Raw genomic sequence first — 21,328 nt, 5'->3', positions numbered from 1 at the left:
GACGCGGGAGAGAAAAGTTTTCGTTCCAACCTTCCTACCTTAGTTTTTTTTTCCCGTCTCAAATCTCCTTACTCTTCTCTCTTCATCCTCTTTCACTTAATACCTTCCTTTTGAATGCCTCCCCATTGCCCTTTCTCCAGTTCTTATCCATCCCTCTTCTCCTCTGTACATAGGTACCTCTTCCATCTTTCACATCCTCCCTCCACCTTCCACTTCGTTCATCTGTCCTCTTCCACTTCATTCCTTCCCTTTTTCGCTCATCCGAGCCTTCTGTATTCCTCGTCTTCTCCTCCATACATACGTACGTTTCCATCTTTCACATCCTCTCTCCACCTTCTTCGAACTCCAGTCCCTTCATTCCTCCTCCTCTTTTTTCGCTCATCCCAGCTTTCTGTATACTTCTTCTCCTCCATACATATCTACGTTTCCATTTTTCACATCCTCTCTCCACCTTTGACTTCGTTCTCCAGTCATCCTCTTCCACTTCATTCCTCCTCCCCTTTTTTCCTCATCCGATCTTTCTGTATCCCTCCTGTTTTCTTTTCTTCGTGAGAGCTATGTACATTTTTCATCCCTACATTCCCTACCCTCTTGCTCAAGTTGCCAAACTTCCCTTACCTAGAACACCTCTTTACTTTCCATCTTACCCATTGCTACCTCCCCTCCTAGAAGTTTTTTCTCTCAAATGAAACATGTGGAACATATTTTCACCTCGCAGGCAGCCACTCAAAATCCTGGCATGTGATGTAAACCTGGCATGTGATGTAATTCTGGCATGCATCATGTGATGTATCCTTCACGCACAACCTAACCTCTCATCTGCCAACATTTACCCCCTGTATCTGTTACTTTCTTTACCTTCCATATCTCTCCCCGTCTTCCCTTCCCTTCCCTTCCACTACTCTTACCTCCTATGAAACCCTATCTACCTTTCCATTATGCTTCCCTATCTAGAACCTAGTACACCTCTTTTTATCTCCCTTGCTAGTCTTCTTTCTCTGCCCACCTTATCACATCCCTAAATACCCCTCCGAACCTTCCCATCTCACTTCCTTAGACTTCAAAGTTCACTCCTTTCCATCACTTCTTACCTACCTGTCTACCCGTTTTAAACTCCCTACATCTTCTACACTCCTGTTACCCCTAACTACCCCTGTCTTCATACCCCAACTCCTTCCCTAATACACTACCCACTTCGCTGCCAACCATGCATGAACCTCCCTGAATTCCTAAATTCACATCATACCTCCCACAATTTTCCCGTCATACACTTCCCTCTGCCCTTTTCTCCTTGTCTGTATCCGTCTGATACACCTTACTTCTCATGCCCTTTCCTTCACACCTCTATCCGTCTGACATACACCTTACTTCTCTACTTTCCAGTTACACCCCTCCAACAACCCCCATATCTACTCCCTAGTCCCCACCTGTCCTATTCCTGTTACCTCCCACATTCCCTCAAATCGTTCCTACCTATGTATCTGCCCTCCAGAACCCCCTTCCATTTGGTTCTCTTTCATCACATAGGTACCTCTTCCATCTTTCACATCCTCCCTCCACCTTTCACTTCGTTCATCTGTCCTCTTCCACTTCATTCCTTCCCTTTTTTCGCTCATCCGAGCTTTCTGTATTCCTCGTCTTCTCCTCCATACATACCTACGTTTCCATCTTTCACATCCTCTCTCCACCTTCTTCGAACTCCAGTCCTCTTCCCCTTCATTCCTCCTCCTCTTTTTTCGCTCATCCCAGCTTTCTGTATACTTCTTCTCCTCCATACATACCTACGTTTCCATTTTTCACATCCTCTTCTCCACCTTTGACTTCGTCCTCCAGTCATCCTCTTCCACTTCATTCCTCCTCCCCTTTTTTCCTCATCCCATCTTTCTGTATCCCTCCTGTTTTCTTTTCTTCGTGAGAGCTATGTACATTTTTCATCCCTACATTCCCTACCCTCTTGCTCAAGTTGCCAAACTTCCCTACCTAGAACACCCCTTTACTTTCCATCTTACCCATTGCTACCTCCCCTCCAAGAAGTTTTTTCTCTCAAATGAAACATGTGGAACATATTTTCACCTCGCAGGCAGCCACTCAAAATCCTGGCATGTGATGTAAACCTGGCATGTGATGTAATTTTGGCATGCATCATGTGATGTATCCTTCACGCACAACCTAACCTCTCATCTGCCAACATTTACCCCCTGTATCTGTTACTTCACATCCACCTTCCAACATTTACCCCTCATATCTGTTTCTTTCTTTACCTTCCATATCTCTCCCGTCTTCCCTTCCCTTCCACTACTCTTACCTCCTATCAAACCCTATCTACCTTTCCATTATGCTTCCCTACCTAGAACCTAGTACACCTCTTTCTACCTCCCTTGCTAGTCTTCTTTCTCTGCCCACCTTATCACATCCCTGAATACCCCTCCGAACCTTCCCATCTCACTTCCTTAGACTTCAAAGTTCACTCCTTTACATCACTTCTTACCTACCCGTCTACCCGTTTTTAACTCCCTATATCTTCTACACTCCTGTTACCCCTAACTACTCCTGTCTTCATACCCTAACTCCTTCCCTAATACACTACCCACTTCGCTGCCAACCATGCATGAACCTCCCTGAATTCCTAAATTCCCATCATACCTCCCACAATTTTCCCGTCATACACTTCCCTCTGCCCTTTTCTCCTTGTCTGTATCCGTCTGACACACCTTACTTCTCATGCCCTTTCCTTCACACCTCTATCCGTCTGACATACACCTTACTTCTATACTTTCCAGCTACACCCCTCCAACAACCCCCATATCTACTCCCCATCTCTCTAGTCCCCACCTGTCCTATTTCTGTTACCTCCCACATTCCTTCAAATCGTTCCTACCTATGTATCTGCCCTCCAGAACCCCCTTCCATTTGGTTCTCTTTCGTCTGCCTCCCTATCTCTCTTTCCTCTGCCTTCCTATCTCTCTTTCCTCTGCCTTCCTATCTCTCTTTCCTCCTCAATGTGGACAAGAAATAAAACCATGAAAAGAGCATCCTCCATTTCTCGTCTATGGCGTATACTTGGGTAATCTCTCTGACAACAAAATGTCAGCCACTTTATTTGAAACACTTAATTTCAAAACAAGGATGTTAGAGGTTTGTGAAAAAATGCACTCATGTCCAAGTTATATGGCAGTAGAGTCAGCTCGTATCCAGGATTTTATTGAAGGTGGGAAGGCAAGAGTCCAAACAGTGAACTAAATACGGCCCTCAGTAGGGTAGATATTTCTAACTTTAGTATTCCCCTGTGACCGAATAATTTCAATCCTTTGTTTCATAGGTAGCCGGGATTCAAACCCAGCTTCTCCAGGTTGATAGTGCTCCTAACAACTCGGACACAAAAATATGGGAATTATTTGAGGACATATCACACGGATCACGCCTTGGGAAGTCGATGCTTCTGATTAATGTGAAAAGTCTGTATTCGTCTAAACTTCTTGATACTCAATTGCCAATTGCTCATCAAATAAAATGGAATATACCTCATTTACTCGTATACTGTTAGGGTGAGACTGAAAAATCAATTTATTCCCGCAATCTAAATAAGGTCAGAGGACCCTAAGTAGACATAGGTAATTAGACATGGGCGCTATAATTATGTTTCATGCATCATGGTCGTTCGCGCCTTTAGGTATTCATTTTCAATCGAAATCGAGGTAATCCCAAAATTTCGAGGACCGTCTGATTTCCCTTCGAATTTAGACACTGACAACCAAATGTCATCTCGAGTTGGAAACGGTAGTGTGACACTGGAGAGATAAACCTGGCAGCTCAAGTAATAATGAACTTTACAAGGAATGTTGCTCTATATCTGAAGACATTAGCATAATTGTGGTCTACTGAGACAGATAGTTCTTGCTAGAACTACTGGCAGACTGGCAGGAATTCAATTAGCATAGTGGTTTTCTGGTCTATTAGAAAATTTCTCTGAACTACTGTTGAACTAGAAACCGTAAAGCACGGTGATTTTTTTCTTTTTTTTTACGTTTGGCAGAGGGTGTCTGGCTGGGGGACGTTTAACAGGGAGTCGACCACCTTAGTCTGGCTGGGGAACTTTAAACAGAGATTATACCAGCCTGAATTAAATCAATTTATTCCCGCAATCTAAATAAGGTCAGAGGACCCTAAGTAGACATAGATAATTAGACATGTGGGCGCTATAATTATGTTTTATGCATCAGGGTCGTTCGCGCCTTTAGGTACCTATTCATTTTCAATCGAAATCGAGGTAATCCCAAAATTTCGAGGACCGACTGATTTCCATAGGAGTGACACTAACCGCATCACAACTTCTCACACACCTGGTAACATTTTCATCATTCAAACACTTTTCTCCGTTCGAAACTAAGTTAACAACTCAGAAGGGAAAAAGAGGAGAGGAGAAAGAGGAAGGAATGAAGAAGAGAAAGAAGAGTGAGAATGAGAGTGATAAACTAAGTTAACAACTCAGAAGGGAAAAAGAGGAGAGGAGAAAGAGGAAGGAATGAAGAAGAGAAAGAAGAGTGAGAATGAGAGTGATACAAGGAAGGAGAGGAGAGAGAAATAGGGGAAGAGAATACGGGAAAGGAAGAGAGAGATAGAGGAGTGACACTAACCGCATCACAACTTCTCACACACCTGGTAACATTTTCATCATTCAAACACTTTTCTCCGTTCGAAACTAAGTTACCAACTCAGAAGGGAAAAAGTGGAGAGGAGAAAGAGGAAGGAATGAAGAAGAGAAAAAAGAGTGAGAATGGGAGTGATACAAGGAAGGAGAGGAGAGAGAAATAGGGGAAGAGAATACGGGAAAGGAAGAGAGAGATGGAAAAGGGAAAGAGAAGAGAGTAATAAAGGGAAAAGAGGAGAGGAGAGAGGGAGGAATGAAGGAAGACGAAAAAGAGTGCGAGAATGAGAGTGAACAAGGAAGAGAAAAAAATAAGGGATGAATGAAGGAAGACGAAAAAGAGTGCGAGAATGAGAGTGAACAAGGAAGAGAGAAAAATAAGGGAAGAGAATCTGAGAAAGGAAGAAAGAATGAAGGAAGACGAAAAAGAGTGCGAGAATGAGAGTGAACAAGGAAGAGAGAAAAATAAGGGAAGAGAATCTGAGAAAGGAAGAAAGAGAGAGATGGGGAAAGGGGAGGAAAGAGAGAATAGTTCTCTCGGCTTTGAAGTAGAGGTGTGAGAGAGAAAATAGTAAAGGGAAGAAAAGAAGGAAGAGAGAAAAATAGGAATAGGGAGGATAAATCTGGAGGGTGGAGGGAGGAAGAAGAGAGAAAGGGAGCTTAAAATCGGGAGGGAGGAAAGAAGTCAGGAAAGAGGAAAAGAAAGAAAGAAAGAGAAATAAGACACAGAGAGAAAGAGGAAAGAGGAGAGAGAGGCGAACTTACATTTACAAATTGTACAAAAAAATAAAGGTGAAAGAATTCAACACGAAAAAGTAGACGCCCATTGAAAATTTTCAAAAGGAAAAAAACACACAGACCTGAACAAAGAGAAGAGATACGAAATATGGATGGAAAAGAGGGGAAAGAAAGGAAGAGAAGGAGGAGGGGAAGATACGGAAAACGCAGGTCGGGATGAAGAAAAAGAAACTAGAATAGATAAATTAGAAAGGTAGGGAGGGAGAAGAATGAAAGAAAGAAAATGACAAAGGTTGAGAAAACAAGCTGGACCCGTCCCTCCGGGAATTTTTTAGCCCATTGTTTATTCGATCGTGGTTTGTGGGAGAAAATGTGAAAAAAATCCCCCCAAAAAACAGTTTTTGGTTTTCTGGACAAAATTTGCACCACTACTTTCGTGTTCCTCGTAAAAAGACCTTTAATTTGATATATAGGTCGACCAGGTTGGGATAAGTCCTTCTATGGGGACAGACAGACACATAGACGACACCGAAGCGAATACAATAGTCCGTCCCTATCCCTTTTATTATTACCAAATTCTCGGAGTCTGGCCTACAGTAAAGGAGAAAAATTATGCCCGGGGGGGAGGGAGAGGGGGACGCCTCTTAATACGACCCTGTGTTCCTGTGTAGTACACAGTGTGTAACATATACCTTCCTCCACACCATCCCAATCTCCGAAAACTTCTTCCCATCTTTTCCTCTCCTTCCTTACCTCAATACCTCTTATATTCCTTCACCAACCCCATACACATTCCTCCAAATGCCTCCCATGTACCAAATCTTCCTCCCAGTGTCTTTCCTACCTTTTCCTCTCTTAAAACCTCTCGCCTTCCACCCACCCCGATTCCTTTCACAATACTCCACTAACCCCATATACTCCATATAGGTATATGTACATACAGCCGCTCCCATCTCCAAGACTTTATCCCCTTTCTTCTGTCTCTTTACCTCTTTTTCTCCGCTTAAAACCCCTCAGATTCCACCAAAACCGTCCCCCTACCTGTCTTTCTCCAAACTCTCACACGGTTTGCAGGCGAGACAGAAAAAAAGGCTCTACGAGCACAAAATAGGTCAAAAATGTTATTGTGAACCAGAGTGTGACAAAATAATAAATAATACAGGGACAGAACTGTGTCACGATACAGAATACAGGGTCCGAGTGTAACTCATTATAAATGAGATCACCATCGGTAGTAGGTATCAAAAAAGTTTGTCATAAAGTCATCCAAAACCTCCATTACCACCACATCACTATCATCATATCCTGGGAAATAACAAGGAACTTTGCCGATCATTCCACGTAAAAAACGGCCCGCAGAGCGCAGGATTTACTGGGACGCGAATTGCTTTCTAAAACTCGAAATGCGTGGTAGATTTTGTTCCCTTTGGAGAGAGGTAAAAGAGCACCAAATTTGTCCTGGTTCGTGGGTCTGCTCACACCGTTGATTTTAATTCGATCAATTAGATCGAGGTCCAGTTTATTAAAGAATTTCTCGATTGTGCGATTAGGTGCTATGCCTATCTCACGGACACAGAAAGCAAAGCAAACAATCAATTTTTAAAACATTTGCACAGGTTTATTCTTCTTTCAGTTTTCACGAATCCTTGTCAAGACGAAAAATTCATCAAAAGTTCGTGGTAGATTTTGTTCCCTTTGGAGACAGGTAAAAGAGCACCAAATTTGTCCTGGTTCGTGGGTCTGCTCACACCGTTGATTTTAATTTGATCAAGTAGATCGAGGTCTAGTTTATTAAAAAAATTCTCGATTGTGCGATTAGGTGCTATGCCTATCTCACGGACACAGAAAGCAAAGCAAACAACAATCAATTTTTAAAACATTTGCACAGGTTCATTCTTCTTTCAGTTTTTACGAATCCTTGTCAAGACGAAAAATTCACCTAAAGTTCAATTTGAACTGTTCAAGGATCAAAACTTTTGCCAACACACTGCAGAAAGCCATCAGGTCATCATCACATGTTATATGCGAGACGACCCGAGGCATCAGGTGTTCTTCTCGCCACTCTCGCAAACATGAAAACTTGGACAAACTTTGGAAATATATAAGTAGGTAAAAATGAAAACAAGTTTTCGAGGGGCACAGAGTAAAAGCAGGAAAGTGAGTGAGTATTGTGTATTTATACTGAAGAGAAAAATCTCCTGGATGACAAACAGATACCAACAATTTTCGTTGGACCCTTCTTCAAACACTTATCATTCCTTTTGGTAAAGAACAATTTCATTCAATTATTACTATTATTTTTAATTTATTTATTTTCTTTTTTACAATATTGGAATCTTAACCCTAATCCTTATCTATGCTTCTATTCCGTCACTATTGCTTAGTTTAAATTAAAGCCTAGAAAAACCCCCACAAAGAACCGATATCCTTATGAAACAGCTTTCGACGTTCTTACAACAATGGTCGGGTCGTAAAGCTCAGCACGCAGCCAATCAAGAGGCGACAAAGCGAGAGCTTTCAAACAGCTCGCTTTCTATTATTTTTAATTTATATATTTATTTTCTTTTTTACAATATTGGAATCTTAACCCTAATCCTTATCTATGCTTCTTTTCCGTCACTATTGCTTAGTTTAAATTAAAGCATAGAAAAACCCCCACAAAGAACCGATTTCCTTATATGAAACAGCTTTCGACGTTCTTACAACGGTCGGGTCGTAAAGCTCAGCACGCAGCCAATCAAGAGGCGACAAAGCGAGAGCTTTCAAATAGTAAATCCCTCTGTGGTCCTTTGTTTACATTTTGCCATGGTCCCTTAAGTCTTACGTGAAATTAATTGTGTTGACATTTCCCGCTCATTGCCAAAGTATCTTTCAAGCATGGTTCCCTTTGAATAATGGGGACATTCTTTCCCTTATCTTTCTCCTTGTTGTGCAGTTCCCACCATAATGCAGGTCACGTTCCAGCCAAAGTACAGTCAAAATATCTTCCCGAAGCGAAGAGAGAATGAAGACGGAATAGAAGAAAAACAACCGTTCCGAGAACGAACCTGATATGTTTAGGACAAAATCCGCCCTGGGCGGGAATCGTCTTTTCCACACAATAAAATTCATCAGGGTCTCGAACCTAACAAGATCAATGGTTGGGTGATTGTTGGTCTTACGATATAACGCCTTATGATATAATTATCGTAGGACCAACAATTACCCACCAAAAATTTTGTAAGGTGAATTCGCCAAACTCGAAACAGTCGAACACACAATAAAATTCATCAGGGTCTCGAACCTAACAAGATCAATGGTTGGGTGATTGTTGGTCTTACGATATAACGCCTTATGATATATCGTAGGACCAACAATTACCCACCAAAAAATTTGTAAGGGGAATTCGCCAAACTCGAAACAGTCGAGTAAGTTGTAACTAAACCTTAAAGAAATTCGCACCTGATCGTATTGAAGCTTTGTTAAGCCGCCCAAAAACATGACCGAGATTCAAAAGCTTTCCAAGCTACAATCAAGAACACGCAGATTAAAATACCTGGCGACATTTTACGCAAATTAAGGAAGAACAAAAAGGAGGACCTTCACCACCTAAAACGAAGAAAATTCCTTCCCACAGTCTGCTGTGTTAATAACAAAGTATCAAAAGATCAAAACTTCATACTTGGTGTACTGGAAATCCCTGATTTTGTCATTTTAAAGGCCGGCTATTCACGTTTAGACCTAGGCCTCTCAGGCAAACTGAACGTGAGTGGCATAAAAGGTTCACAGTTTAAAGTTGTGTCCACACATAGTCGACGCCGTTGATCAATGGTCAATCGTCGTCGGCTGAAACCACACACTGCCTCGACAACATCGATTCACCTCGTCGATCGACGGCGTCGACCATGTGTGGACATGGACACAGCTTAAACGTCGCATTTTTTTTTTTTTTTTTTTCGGCGTCGTCGGCCATGTGTGGAAATGGGCACAGCTTAAACGTCGCTTTTTTTTTTTTTTTTTTTAAATTCCGCGGACTTTTTCTGCCACACACGTCCACGTGAATGGCCGGCCTAAGACATGACGTGATAAAATGCATAAAAAGATCCCACAGTACAGAAATACCTGACTCTTGAAACCGACGCGGTGATAACTGATAACAAGTTCACATCTTCTAATGATAACTGATAAGGTGATAACATTAGTGTTATCACATCCTGATAACACACTTACCTGAAACAGACGAAAGAAGGAGACCATTAGTTTTTATTTTTTTTTTTATGAATTAATGAAATGAAGTGCATAGTCTGCATAGGTATAGTGACTACAGCAGTTGAAGTCCCAATAGTTCTGTCTTTAAAGTTTAAATGCTCAACAGTTTTGGAACTTTTGGCCCACCGTTCGGGAACTGTTGGCCAACAGTCAGACAGCGCACCAACCTATACATTTTGCCAACCACCAGAATATAACGTGAGGCCAACAATTTCCCAAGTTAAAATAATTAGGTATATACATATTATACAAGCTTACGAAAAAGTTCCTTTTGGGTCAAGGCAGGAAATCAATATGAAATACATAATTCGATAGAGAAACACTTAATTACGTATACCTGATAGCTGATATGATTCTAATTTCTAAATTACGTTCAACTGATATGATTCCCAAGTTCTATACTTGTTTTGATTCTTCCCGTATTTAATAACAACAAACAGTTTTGGAACTTTTGGCCCACCGTTCGGGAACTGTTGGCCAACAGTCAGACAGCGCACCAACCTATACATTTTGCCAACCACCAAAATATAACGTGAGGCCAACAATTTCCCAAGTTAAAATGACGTTAGAGATTGTAGGTACATATTATAAAAGCTTGCGAAAAAGTTCCTTTGGGTCAAGGCAGGAAATCAATATGAAATACATAATTCGATAGAGAAACACCTAATTACGTATACCTGATAGCTGATATGATTCTAAATTACGTTCAACTGATATGATTCCCAAGTTTTGTACTTATTTTGATTCTTTTCGTATTTAATAACAACGATAAATTGAATATCCCATTGTCACCTTTCAATAAGTGACATTCAGCTGACGATAAATTTCAACAGGGAGAAAGAAGAGAATCGCGTCTAAATTTAGACGGAATGGAGGGGGGAAATCAAGTGCCACTAATCCCATCAGATCCCATCTGTCACGACACATCCCGACAAAACGACAGAGAGATTAGTTCCCAATCCCGCCATCATATCAGAATGGGGTAGGAGGAGAGAACTTTCTGAAGATCTGGGATAGGAGGAGAGGACTTTCGTTGGAGAAATGGAGAGATAAAAAAAAAATGCGAATATTGAAAAATTATAAAAAGACGACAGGAGAGAAGAAAAGGAAGAGAGAAACGAGAGAAAAATAGCTGGGAGAATGTGAAGAGAAATAACGAGGGAGGAGGGTGAAAACGGAAGAGAAGAGACGGAGATGTAAGGAGAAGGACGAGAAGAGAAGAGAAAGAATTGTGAAGGAGAACAAGACAAAACGACAGAGAGATTAGTTCCCAATCCCGCCATCATATCAGAATGGGGTAGGAGGAGAGAACTTTCTGAAGATCTGGGATAGGGGGAGAGGACGTTCGTTGGAGAAATGGAGAGATAAAAAAAAAATGCGAATATTGAAAAATTATAAGAAGACGACAGGAGAGAAGAAAAGGAAGAGAAACGAGAGAAAAATAGCTGGGAGAATGTGAAGAGGAATAACGAGGGAGGAGGGTGAAAACGGAAAAGAAGAGACGGAGACGCAAAGGAGAAGGACGAAGAAGAAAGAGACGAGAAAAGAAGAGAAGAGAAAGAATTGTGAAGGAGAAAAGGATGTTGGGAAGATTATTATTATATTATCTTTAATCCTTAGAATTATATTATTTTTTATTACCTGTCGAGAATTCGCGCAGAAAAGAGGATAGAGGGGGAGGCGGAGATAAAAGAGGAAGGGAATGGAGAGGAGAAGGAGGAAATAGGGGAATATCACGTACAAGGTAAAATCAATATGAAAAGAGAACGAAAGAAAAAAGTCTAGCTCGTCTTCCAGAGTCTCTCTCTCTCTCTCTCTCTCTCTCTCTCTCTCTCTCTCTCTCTCTCTCTTCCTTTCTCTCTCTCTCTCTTCCTTTCTCTCTCTCTCTCTTCCTTTCCCTCTTCCTTTCTCTCTTCTCTTTCCTTTCTCTCTTCTCTTTCCTCTCTCTCTTCCTTTCTCCTCTTCATCTCTTCCTTTCTCTCTTTCCTTCTTCCTTTTTCCTTTAACTATTTCTCTCTTTCGTCCTTCCTATATTTCTTCCATACTCACAAACTCACCAACAAGATTGACTCGTGAGTCTCAGAGGGAACGAATGAGGGAGGTAACTAGTTACCAGAGTGGATAGCAACAAAGGGAGGGGAGAGGAAGGGAGGGAAGGAACGAGAGGGAGATAACTACGTAACTAGAAAGGATGGTATCAAAGGGGAGGGAGGAGGGAACGAATGAGGGAGGTAAGTAACTACACTCCGCGTCAAAATTAGCGCAACACATGAAATTTTTGACCTTTTTTCATTACTACTTGAAGTTTTATTAAATTTCCTAATAGAAAAGATAAGAAATAATGAAAACAATTAATTTTGGGTAGTTTTTTATTTCAAAAGTCCATTTTTATTCCTTATTTTAAAAATGAATTGAAAATGTCCCGTAAGAATGCACAAGGAAAAGGGAATCTTGTGCTCTGTTCCACACGGGATTTTCCCATAAAATGCTCGGAGAAGGTGATGAAAGTTTGCGTTCCAATCTTCCAATCAGTGGAAGCTGGAAGAAAAAATAGCACGGTGACTGCAAAATTGCAAACGTTACCATCTCTGCCGATGCGATGCCTGGAAATGTTGTACAAATTGAACAAATAGATGGGGAAAATGCGTTGGGAAGATTATTATTATATTATCTTTAATCCTTAGAATTATATTATTTTTTATTACCTGTCGAGAATTCGCGCAGAAAAGAGGATGGAGGGGGAGGTGAAGATAAAAGAGGAAGGGAATGGAGAGGAGAAGGAGGAGGAAATAGGGGAATATCACGTACAAGGTAAAATCAATATGAAAAGAGAACGAAAGAAAAAAGTCTAGCTCGTCTTCCAGAGAGTCTCTCTCTCTCTCTCTCTCTCTCTCTCTCTCTCTCTCTCTCCCTCTCTTCCTTTCCCTCTTCCTTTCTCTCTTTCCTTTCTCTCTTCTCTTCCTCTCTCTCTCTCTCTTCCTCTCTCTCTTCCTTGCTCTCTTCCTCTCTCTCTTCCTCTCTCTCTTCCTTTCTCCCTTCCTTTCTTTCTCTCTTTCCTTCTCTCTTTCTTCCTATCTCTATCTCTTCCTTTCTCTCTTTCCTTTTTCCTTTAACTATTTCTCTCTTTCGTCCTTCCTATATTTCTTCCATACTCACAAACTCACCAACAAGGTTGACTCGTGAGTCTCAGGACAAATTACAACAGTTTGCAAAGGGATAAAATGATTAAATTGTTTGCTGTTGGGATTCGAACCCCAATCTCCGCGAATTCGGACCCCATTGTGCCTGCTCACAGTTTTAAAATACCCCACTGAAGTGACCTTCCAATGAAGTCGTGAATGCACCCTAAATTAAGTGTATTGAGGGAGGAATAAGGAGTTTTTTTTTTTTTTTTTTTTTTTTTTTTTTTTTTTTATTAGTGTTTTGGGGGGGGGAAAAGGGGTTTTTTTTTTTTTTTTTTTTTTTTTTTTTTAACATTGATACCTAAGCACCCAAGTGGGAAGATGGAGTGACCACCATCCTGGAAGAATTAGGGGTGGACCATCCTAATCAGTGGACAGAGATGGCACAGGACAGGAACCAATGGAGGGGCGTTGTGAATGAAGTCAAGGATCCTCGTGGTCTGTGATGGCTGTATAGTAGTAGTAGTTGATACCTAAGCAGGTAAAAAACTATATCTTATAAAGGAGTGAGTATGGAGGCATAAGAATATTAAAGTAAAACAAGATAAAAGATCTGGGATAGGTGGTATTGGGGTAACCTGACATGAAGTAGGGTAGAGGAAGGTGTAAGGCAAACAGGATAAAGCAAGGGAAGGGCAGGAACAGAAGAAAACCCCGTTACAATCTTCTCGCAATGTATATCGATTACACTCTTGTGTAGCATTTGTAGCAAACTTGGCCAAAAGCTCTTTCTTCCCCTTTTTACCTCTGTCTTCCCCTCGAGCTTTCTCTCCTCCTTGTTTTTCCCATTTCCTCAAAGCTATACTATCTCATCCAGGGAAAAGGTTTTTTTTTTTTTTTTTTAGAACCATGGTATCGTCACTTAAACCAGACATTTCGGTTAAAACCAGTTTTGTTGGTTTAACATTTTAAACAATACATTGTAATGTCTACACTCTACATTGTACAGCAGCATGAAATGCTTGACCTAGCCGGTCACCCAACCAGGCATGAGATGTAGCTTGTAAACACAATACTCAGCAGTTCATGGATGAAATTTGGTCTTCAAAAAACAAGAAGGTAAATTTTCAAAAATTTCCCCTGAAACTAATGAACTAAGTAATAAAGCTGCGAAATGCGTTTAGAAATAGATTGCAAATATTTAGCACGGGAGGGAGGAAATTTAATTAGCTTATCCTTGAAAAGTTCGCCGTTCGCACGATTAGACGAGAGAATATGATAAAGATGAGGGAGGGGAGAGGAGGAAAATTAGAGGGGAGGTAAAACAGATAGCAAAGAAGATACATATAAAGAGAAAATGTGGGAGAGGAGGAAACAAAGAGAACGATGAGATAGACAAAGATAGGGAGGGGAAAAAGGTAATATGTAGAAAAGAGAAGGGGGGGAAGAAGTATTCAGAGAGTAAAGAAGGGAGAGGAAGAGGAGAAGGGGAGTATCCTTGAAAAGTTCGCCGTTCGCACGATTAGACGAGAGAATATGATAAAGATGAGGGAGGGGAGAGGAGGAAAATTAGAGGGGAGGCAAAACAGGTAGCAGAAGGAGATACATATAAAGAGAAAATGTGGGAGAGGAGGAAACAAATAGAACGATGAGATAGATAAAGATAGGGAGGGGAAAAAGGTAACATGTAGAAAAGAGAAGGGGGGAAGAAGTATTGAGAGAATGAAGAAGGGAGAGGAAGAGGAGAAGGGGAGAATGCAAGACAGGGAGGTGGAGAAAACGGAAGGAGGGAAGGAGACAAATGGGTGGGGTAGGGAGAGGAGGGGAGAGAGATGTAGGGGAAATGGGAGGGGTAGGAAAAGATTAAGAGGTACAGAAACAGATGGAGAGGAGTGAGAAGGAGAAAAAAAGAGAATGAGTGAAAGAGGATATAGGACGAAAGGGAGAGAGAAAGAAAGAGAAGGGATGAAGGAGTGAATAACGAAAGGGGGAGAAAGAAAGAAGGTATGGCGAAAGGAAGAGAGAGAGAAAAGGAGAACGAGAGAAAGAGGAGGGAAACGAAGGGACTAAAAGGGAGAGGGATGTCAGGCTATTTAGTCCCATGACAGGGGAGAGGAGGAAAATTAGAGGGGAGGTAAAACAGATAGCAAAGAAGATACATATAAAGAGAAAATGTGGGAGAGGAGGAAACAAATAGAACGATGATATTATAGACAAAGATAGGGATGGGAAAAAGGTAATATGTAGAAAAGAGAAGGGGGGGAAGAAGTATTCAGAGAGTAAAGAAGGGAGAGGAAGAGGAGAAGGGGAGATGCAAGACAGGGAGGTAGAGAAAACGGAAGGAGGGAAGGAGACAAATAGGAGGGGTAGGAAAAGATTAGGAGGTACAGAAACAGGTGGAGAGGAGTGAGAAGGAGAAAAAAGGAGAAGGAGTGAAAGGGGATAGGACGAAAGGGAGAGAGAAAGAAAGAGAAGGGATGAAGGAGTGAATGACGAAAAGGGGAGAAAGAAAGAAGGTATGGCGAAAGGAAGAGAGAGAGAAAAGAAGAGGGAGAGAAAGAGGATAGAACGAAGGGAGGAGAGAGAAAAGGGGGAGGGATGTCAGACTATTTAGTCCCATGAGGAGGGACGAGGGACAAAGAAATTCCCATACATACGGCTTCGGTCAACATGTGAAAATGAATCTTGTTTTGTCCCGTACAACACACTAAAATCTGACCATCGAAAATTTGACCCGATTACATTACTTTCCTTCCTATAGGATAAGGAAAGTTTGTTTTGTCCCGTACAACAAACGTTATTGAAAGCTTATCTGTAAGAGGGACACAAACACAACCCTGCTTAGCTTAGGGCCCATTATGTGGGTAGGACGGATTTTATGTTGAATGTCAGTCCCAAAAGGGTTCATGTTCATATCTCAATTATTCACAAAGACATCAACCTTTTTCCGTGTGCAGACGGCGTTTTTCGTCCGCCTCTCAATCAGCCCTTAGGTGATAGCTTTGGGCTGACATTTGCACAGCCAAACATAAACTCCTCCCAATACCTAGTATTCAATGGAAATCAAAAAGTTCAAACCGTTTTACTCGGAAATCAATTCCCGTATTTTGGCCGTTCTTGAATACAACACTTCAATTTTACAAAGTACGTACCCAACCCCCCGCACCCCCTACCCTAAGCACACCACAGTATTATTTCCTTCTCATCATAGTACTTAGCAAAGGTACCCTAATACTTATGCACTTTCCTACTTAGCGAGGTACCTGTTACCTGCTAGTTAGGTAAGTGTGTAGGACGTGAGATTTCAGTCTATGTATTAGGTAAACTTTGGTCTGAAATTTAATTGAAAGCCACAAGGAATGTTAGGTAAGTGTGTATGACGTGAGATTTCAGTCTATGTAGGTAAACTTTGGTCTGAAATTTAACTGAAAGCCACAAGGAATTTTAATTAAAAAAAAAAAAAAAAAAAAAAAAAAAATCGCCTCTCCTCTCTTATTATTTTCCTTCCTTCTTCAGTTTTATAATCCTCTCTTCCCTTCTCTCCTTTCCTTTTTCTGTGCTCTTCTTTTCCATTTTCTTTTTGCCTTTCTTTTTTCTCCTCCCCCCTCTTTTTCCCTGCTCCTATCTCCTTTTTCTTTCACTCCTTTTCTCTCTACTATTCACAACACAAACCAGAATTTGCCTCCACCTCTCTTTTCACCTCCACTTTCACCTCCACCTCCATTTTCGTCTCCACTTTCACTTCCACCTCCACTTTTGCCTTCCCTTTTACCTCCATCTCCACTTTCATCTCCACCTCCATTTTCACCTCCACTTCCAATAGGTTAGGTTAGGTTAAGTTAGGTTAGATTAGGTTGGGTTGGGTTGGGTTGGGTTAGGCTAGGTTAGGTTGGGTTGGGTTAGGTTAGGTTAGGTTGGGTTGGGTTAAGTTAGGTTAGATTAGGTTGGGTTGGGTTGGGTTAGGTTAGGTTGGGTTGGGTTGGGTTAAGTTAGGTTGGGTTGGGTTCCACTTTCACCTCCACTTCCGCTTTCGCCTCCACCTCCATTTTCACTTTCACCTCCACCTCCATTTTGCCCCTCCCTTCTCTCACCTACACATTTACATGATTCATAACGGCTGAATACATAATTTACACCTAGCATACATAAGTATGCATATACAATATATACATAGGTGGTAAGTACATAAATTAGCTTCCTACACAAGGGTAAATGCTGATAATGGGCTTTAGGCGCTCTAGAATCTCAACTTCCTCTCTTCTGTCCAAGTAGGTATTGCTGTTATTGTTATTTATATCTGGACTTCGAATCAGGAGGTTGGTGGTTCGAGTCCAAGTCCAGATATAAGATCTTGGTGTATTAACTGGGGAACGATATTTGTGACAAACATCTATCAATGTTCGACACAATGAAAATTCCTTATGGCCGGTTTCGGTTTCACAATTTGACAAAGTTCCATTTGACTTCTATGTATAGGCTTAATAGGGCTCTTAAAGCTATAGCTACAGCCTGTTATAACAGGCTGCTAGGCCCTGCTAGGGGCTTAAAAGAAGGTTGGTGAAAACCATTAATTCTTATTGTTATAAAGCCCTGAAAGATGAGCAATTATTGTGATGCAGAAACAAATATGACTCGATTCCACACCAGTACAAACCATCCTTCTCCGGAATGAAGTAGGTATTGAAAAAACCCTGGATAGCGGCTAGTTTCACAAAAATCCTTACCAATTTATTGTTCCCAGGGTAAATAAAATACGTAGCTGTAGCTGTGTGTAAAAAAACAAAACAAGAAAAACACTAATATACAGCGAGTAACGAGTAGGTATGTACATCCGTATTCCATGATCCATTGTGTCACAGCTAACAACACAGAGGTGATTTATGAGACAAGGGCATCCGAAAAAGGGCACTACGAAATGAAGCTGTGGAAACATTTGGAAATGCTGACATAGGAAATCCAGAAACCCTCGTAATCTCTTTATTTATTTTTATTTTATTTTTTTAAGCCATGAAACCAGATGAGATTAGCTAAGCCAAGTCTGCACATTGGCAATCCATAAATCATCAGCGTCAGCTTTATTGAGTGTGAGTTATTTGAATGTATATGTATGGGCTTTAGGCGCTCTAGAATCTCAACTTCCTCTCTTCTGTCCAAGTAGGTATTGCTGTTATTGTTATTTATATCTGGACTTCGAACCAGGAGGTTGGTGGTTCGAGTCCAAGTCCAGTAAGATCTTGGTGTATTAACTGGGGAACGATATTTGTGACAAACGTCTATCAATGTTCGACACAATGAAAATTCCTTATGGCCGGTTTCACCATTTGACTAAGACCAAGCTATAGCTATAGCCTGTTATAACAGGCTGCTAGGGGCTTAAAAGAAGGTTGGTGAAAACCATTCTTATTGTTATAAAGTCCTGAAAGATAAGCAATTATTGTGATGCAGAAACAAATATGACTCGATTCCACACCAGTACAAACCATCCTTCTCCGGAATGAAGTATTGAAAAAACCCTGGATAGCAGCTAGTTTCACAATAATCCTTACCAATTTATTGTTCCCAGGGTAAATAAAATACCTAGCTGTGTGTAAAAAACAAAACAAGAAAAACTCTAATATACAGCGAGTAACGAGGTATGTACATCCGTATTCCATGATCCATTGTGTCACAGCTAACAACACAGAGGTGATTTATGAGACAAGGGCATCCGAAAAAGGGCACTACGAAATGAAGCTGTGGAAACATTTGGAAATGCTGACATAGGAAATCCAGAAACCCTCGTAATCTCTTTATTTGTTTTTATTTTATTTTTTTAAGCCATGCAACCAGATGAGATTAGCTAAGCCAAGTCTGCACATTGGCAATTCATAAATCATCAGCGTAAGCTTTATTGAGTGTGAGTTATTTGAATGTATATGCATTTTTCCAAAGTTATTTAAATGTAAAATAAATGGGCTGCATTAAGCAAAAAATAACCATCGATAAGGAGAATTGTCTTAAGGATGGTTCTTTTCTACTTAATTCTGTTCAAATATGACTAATCTAACATAATTATAAGCCAAAAAACTTACTGTTCATCACTAGTTATCATTATCAGAAGCTATATTTTGGAATTGGGGTTTCCAAAGTTATTTAAATGTAAAATAAATGGGCTGCATTAAGCAAAAAATAACCATCGATAAGGAGAATTGTCTTAAGGATGGTTCTCTTCTACTTAATTCTGTTCAAATATGACTAATCTAACATAAATATAAGCCAAAAAACTTACTGTTCATCACTAGTTATCATTATCAGAAGCTATATTTTGGAATTGGGAACACATTAGGGACGTACGTATGCGAAAATATACAGAAATTATACGGAAAATTACATCCTGCTATTACACAAAACGTACGTTCGTGTATTCGTAGACGAGGGAGGAAATTTCCAATCTAAAATCTCATTATTACATTAGATTTTTTTATTCTTTAGGAGCGGGCAATTCGATGGGGCCCAATTAAACAAATGCGCCCTTTTTTAATCGACACCGAGGCTTTGGGGCTCAACTACTACACCAAAGCCCCAATTTTATTTTCAAAGAAGAAAGGAGTAGAGAGAGAGAGAGAGAGAAGAGAGAGAGAAGAGAGAGAGAAGAGAGAGAGAAGAGAGAGAAGAGAGAGAGAAGAGAGAGAAGAGAGAGAAGAGAGAGAGAAGAGAGAGAAGAGAGAGAGAAGAGAGAGAGAAGAGAGAGAGAAGAGAGAGAGAGAGAAGAGAGAGGAGAGAGAGAAGAGAGAGAGGGAGAAGAGAGAGAGAGAATGTCTAATGGAAACTTTGTTCATTGATGATTGTCACACATTATGTCACATATTCTCTCTCTACCCAATTTCTCTTCCCTCCCGTTTTGTTACTTTCGTAACTAGTTACCTCCCTCATTCTATCCTCCCTTCCCTCCCCTTTGATACCATCCATTCTAGTAACTAGTTTTCTCCCTCTCGAAAATATTCCAAACATTAAAAAATATAAAATAAAATAATAAAGAACACCACCACTCTCTTTAACCTGCGATGTCCCGGGGAAAATTTTCATACAAGAGGAAATCGAGGCTGATATAGTGTAAGTGGGGGATCCCGGGTATACTCGACAAATTTTGTGAAAACTTAGTAACATCTTGCATCTTGTAGATAACCAGGAAAGGTACCAAACCAGAAAGAAGAGACAAGGCCACACTTATGCTGGGGTTTACCAACTCGGGATTGAGATGAAACGAGGATTTCCCTATACTTAATACCCCAGGTCAAACTCGGCTTGAACTCAATCCTGAGACAATCCACGGTGGTAAAACTCGACCTTAGTCCTGTTTAAAATCCCTTGCTGTTTGGGGGTGCCGAGTGGTGACCCCTTCAACATCAGTCTGGGAATTCCTTCAGGAAAATGATCTTGGGATGAGTTCAATCCTGGATCGAAATGACTATTAGGGTATTCGGTATACATTGTCAATCCTCAGTTGATCTCAATCCCAAGATATCCCAACTTGCTAAATCCAGCGTTTACCGAGGAAACTTCCGTCTATGGTCACACCTTGCTTGTCCCATATTTCCATTCAAAATCACGGCCCATCGAACAACAATGGGTCGACATTTCCATATCATCATTATTGTAGATTGTATGTTGTATGTAACTCATTTCATATTTTTGGAACGTCGCATTATTCACATTGTGATGTCTTGTGTTTCTTGTTGTTGGCCACACTATTGTTGTTGTTATTGTTTTGGCAATTGATGAATATTGAATCATTACATCACGACCAGACAAATATGAAAATTTGTCGATATTTTCTTTCTGCTTTGTTACTTTTAACAAAGGGAAATGTCATTGGGGAAATTTAGCTGCCAAATTGCTAATGTTTTGGTGTTGAATATTAGTCAGTGTATTGATCGTGAAAGCACAAGTCATTCCTTACATCCCGTCATTGAACAACTCGAAATTCGATTCCTTAACAAAGGAAACCCAAACACCCAGAAATTGCCAGAAGGTAACCATGGCAGGGTATATTTCTCATATGTAGAAGTTTCTTGCTTTTAAGAAAGATAGGAAACCATCCTCTTTTTTTGGTTCAGCGTGCGAAATCCATTGGAAATTTTATCCAAATTGTCCTTCGTCGCATATGAAGAGAAAATTCTCAATCAAACGAGCCTAAAATTCGTTTGTTTTAAATGCTTTCTTTCAACTTTCCCCACATGGTATGGGTTCAAAGATGAGGGTTCCCACATTTGTTTGCATTCGATACAAAGACATGTTGGACGTTGTTGCAGGTTCCCTAAACCTTTCTACTATGGAGTTTTCTTCCTGAGAAAACACAGAACCGACGACATCAATAGACAGTGAAAGTAATTAAAAAAGCACAAACTCTGTTCTTCATTCAAGATGAAACAATGTTCTTCAATGGAGCGTGAAAAGCCTAAGCATGCCACAAGGCCCACTGATGGGGAAAAGCCTTTCTTTCAGTGGTACCAACATTATTAAAGAAACTGAAGTAGTGTTGTAGTGTTAATTTAGTAGACTTTATTATTTTACTTTTTACGAGAATCTGTTTCAA

At 40.6% G+C, this 21,328-nt stretch overlaps 1 protein-coding gene across 2 annotated transcripts in view; it reads right to left on the bottom strand.

Moving 5' to 3' along the window:
• Nucleotides 1-19,060, bottom strand: part of LOC103512548 (serine/threonine-protein phosphatase 2B catalytic subunit 3) — a 64,032-nt gene extending 44,972 nt beyond the window's left edge. The window contains exon 1 of one of the 2 annotated variants that reach the window (XM_026825987.1): nt 19,022-19,060. In XM_026825987.1, coding sequence (XP_026681788.1) covers nt 19,022-19,028 — 7 coding nt within the window. In that variant the 5' untranslated portion in view covers nt 19,029-19,060. Of the gene's footprint in view, nt 1-18,824; nt 18,873-19,021 lie in introns of those variants that run through there. The other variant, XM_026825989.1, reaches the window with a different exon arrangement.
• Between the last annotated feature and the right edge of the window lie 2,268 nt (nt 19,061-21,328).

Source organism: Diaphorina citri, unplaced genomic scaffold (assembly GCF_000475195.1).
Source record: "Diaphorina citri unplaced genomic scaffold, Diaci psyllid genome assembly version 1.1 scaffold850, whole genome shotgun sequence".
Classification (NCBI taxonomy): Eukaryota; Metazoa; Arthropoda; class Insecta; order Hemiptera; family Psyllidae; genus Diaphorina; species Diaphorina citri.
The sequence above is the reverse complement of the archived record's forward strand: the minus strand, read 5'-3'. Positions and strand labels throughout refer to the sequence as shown.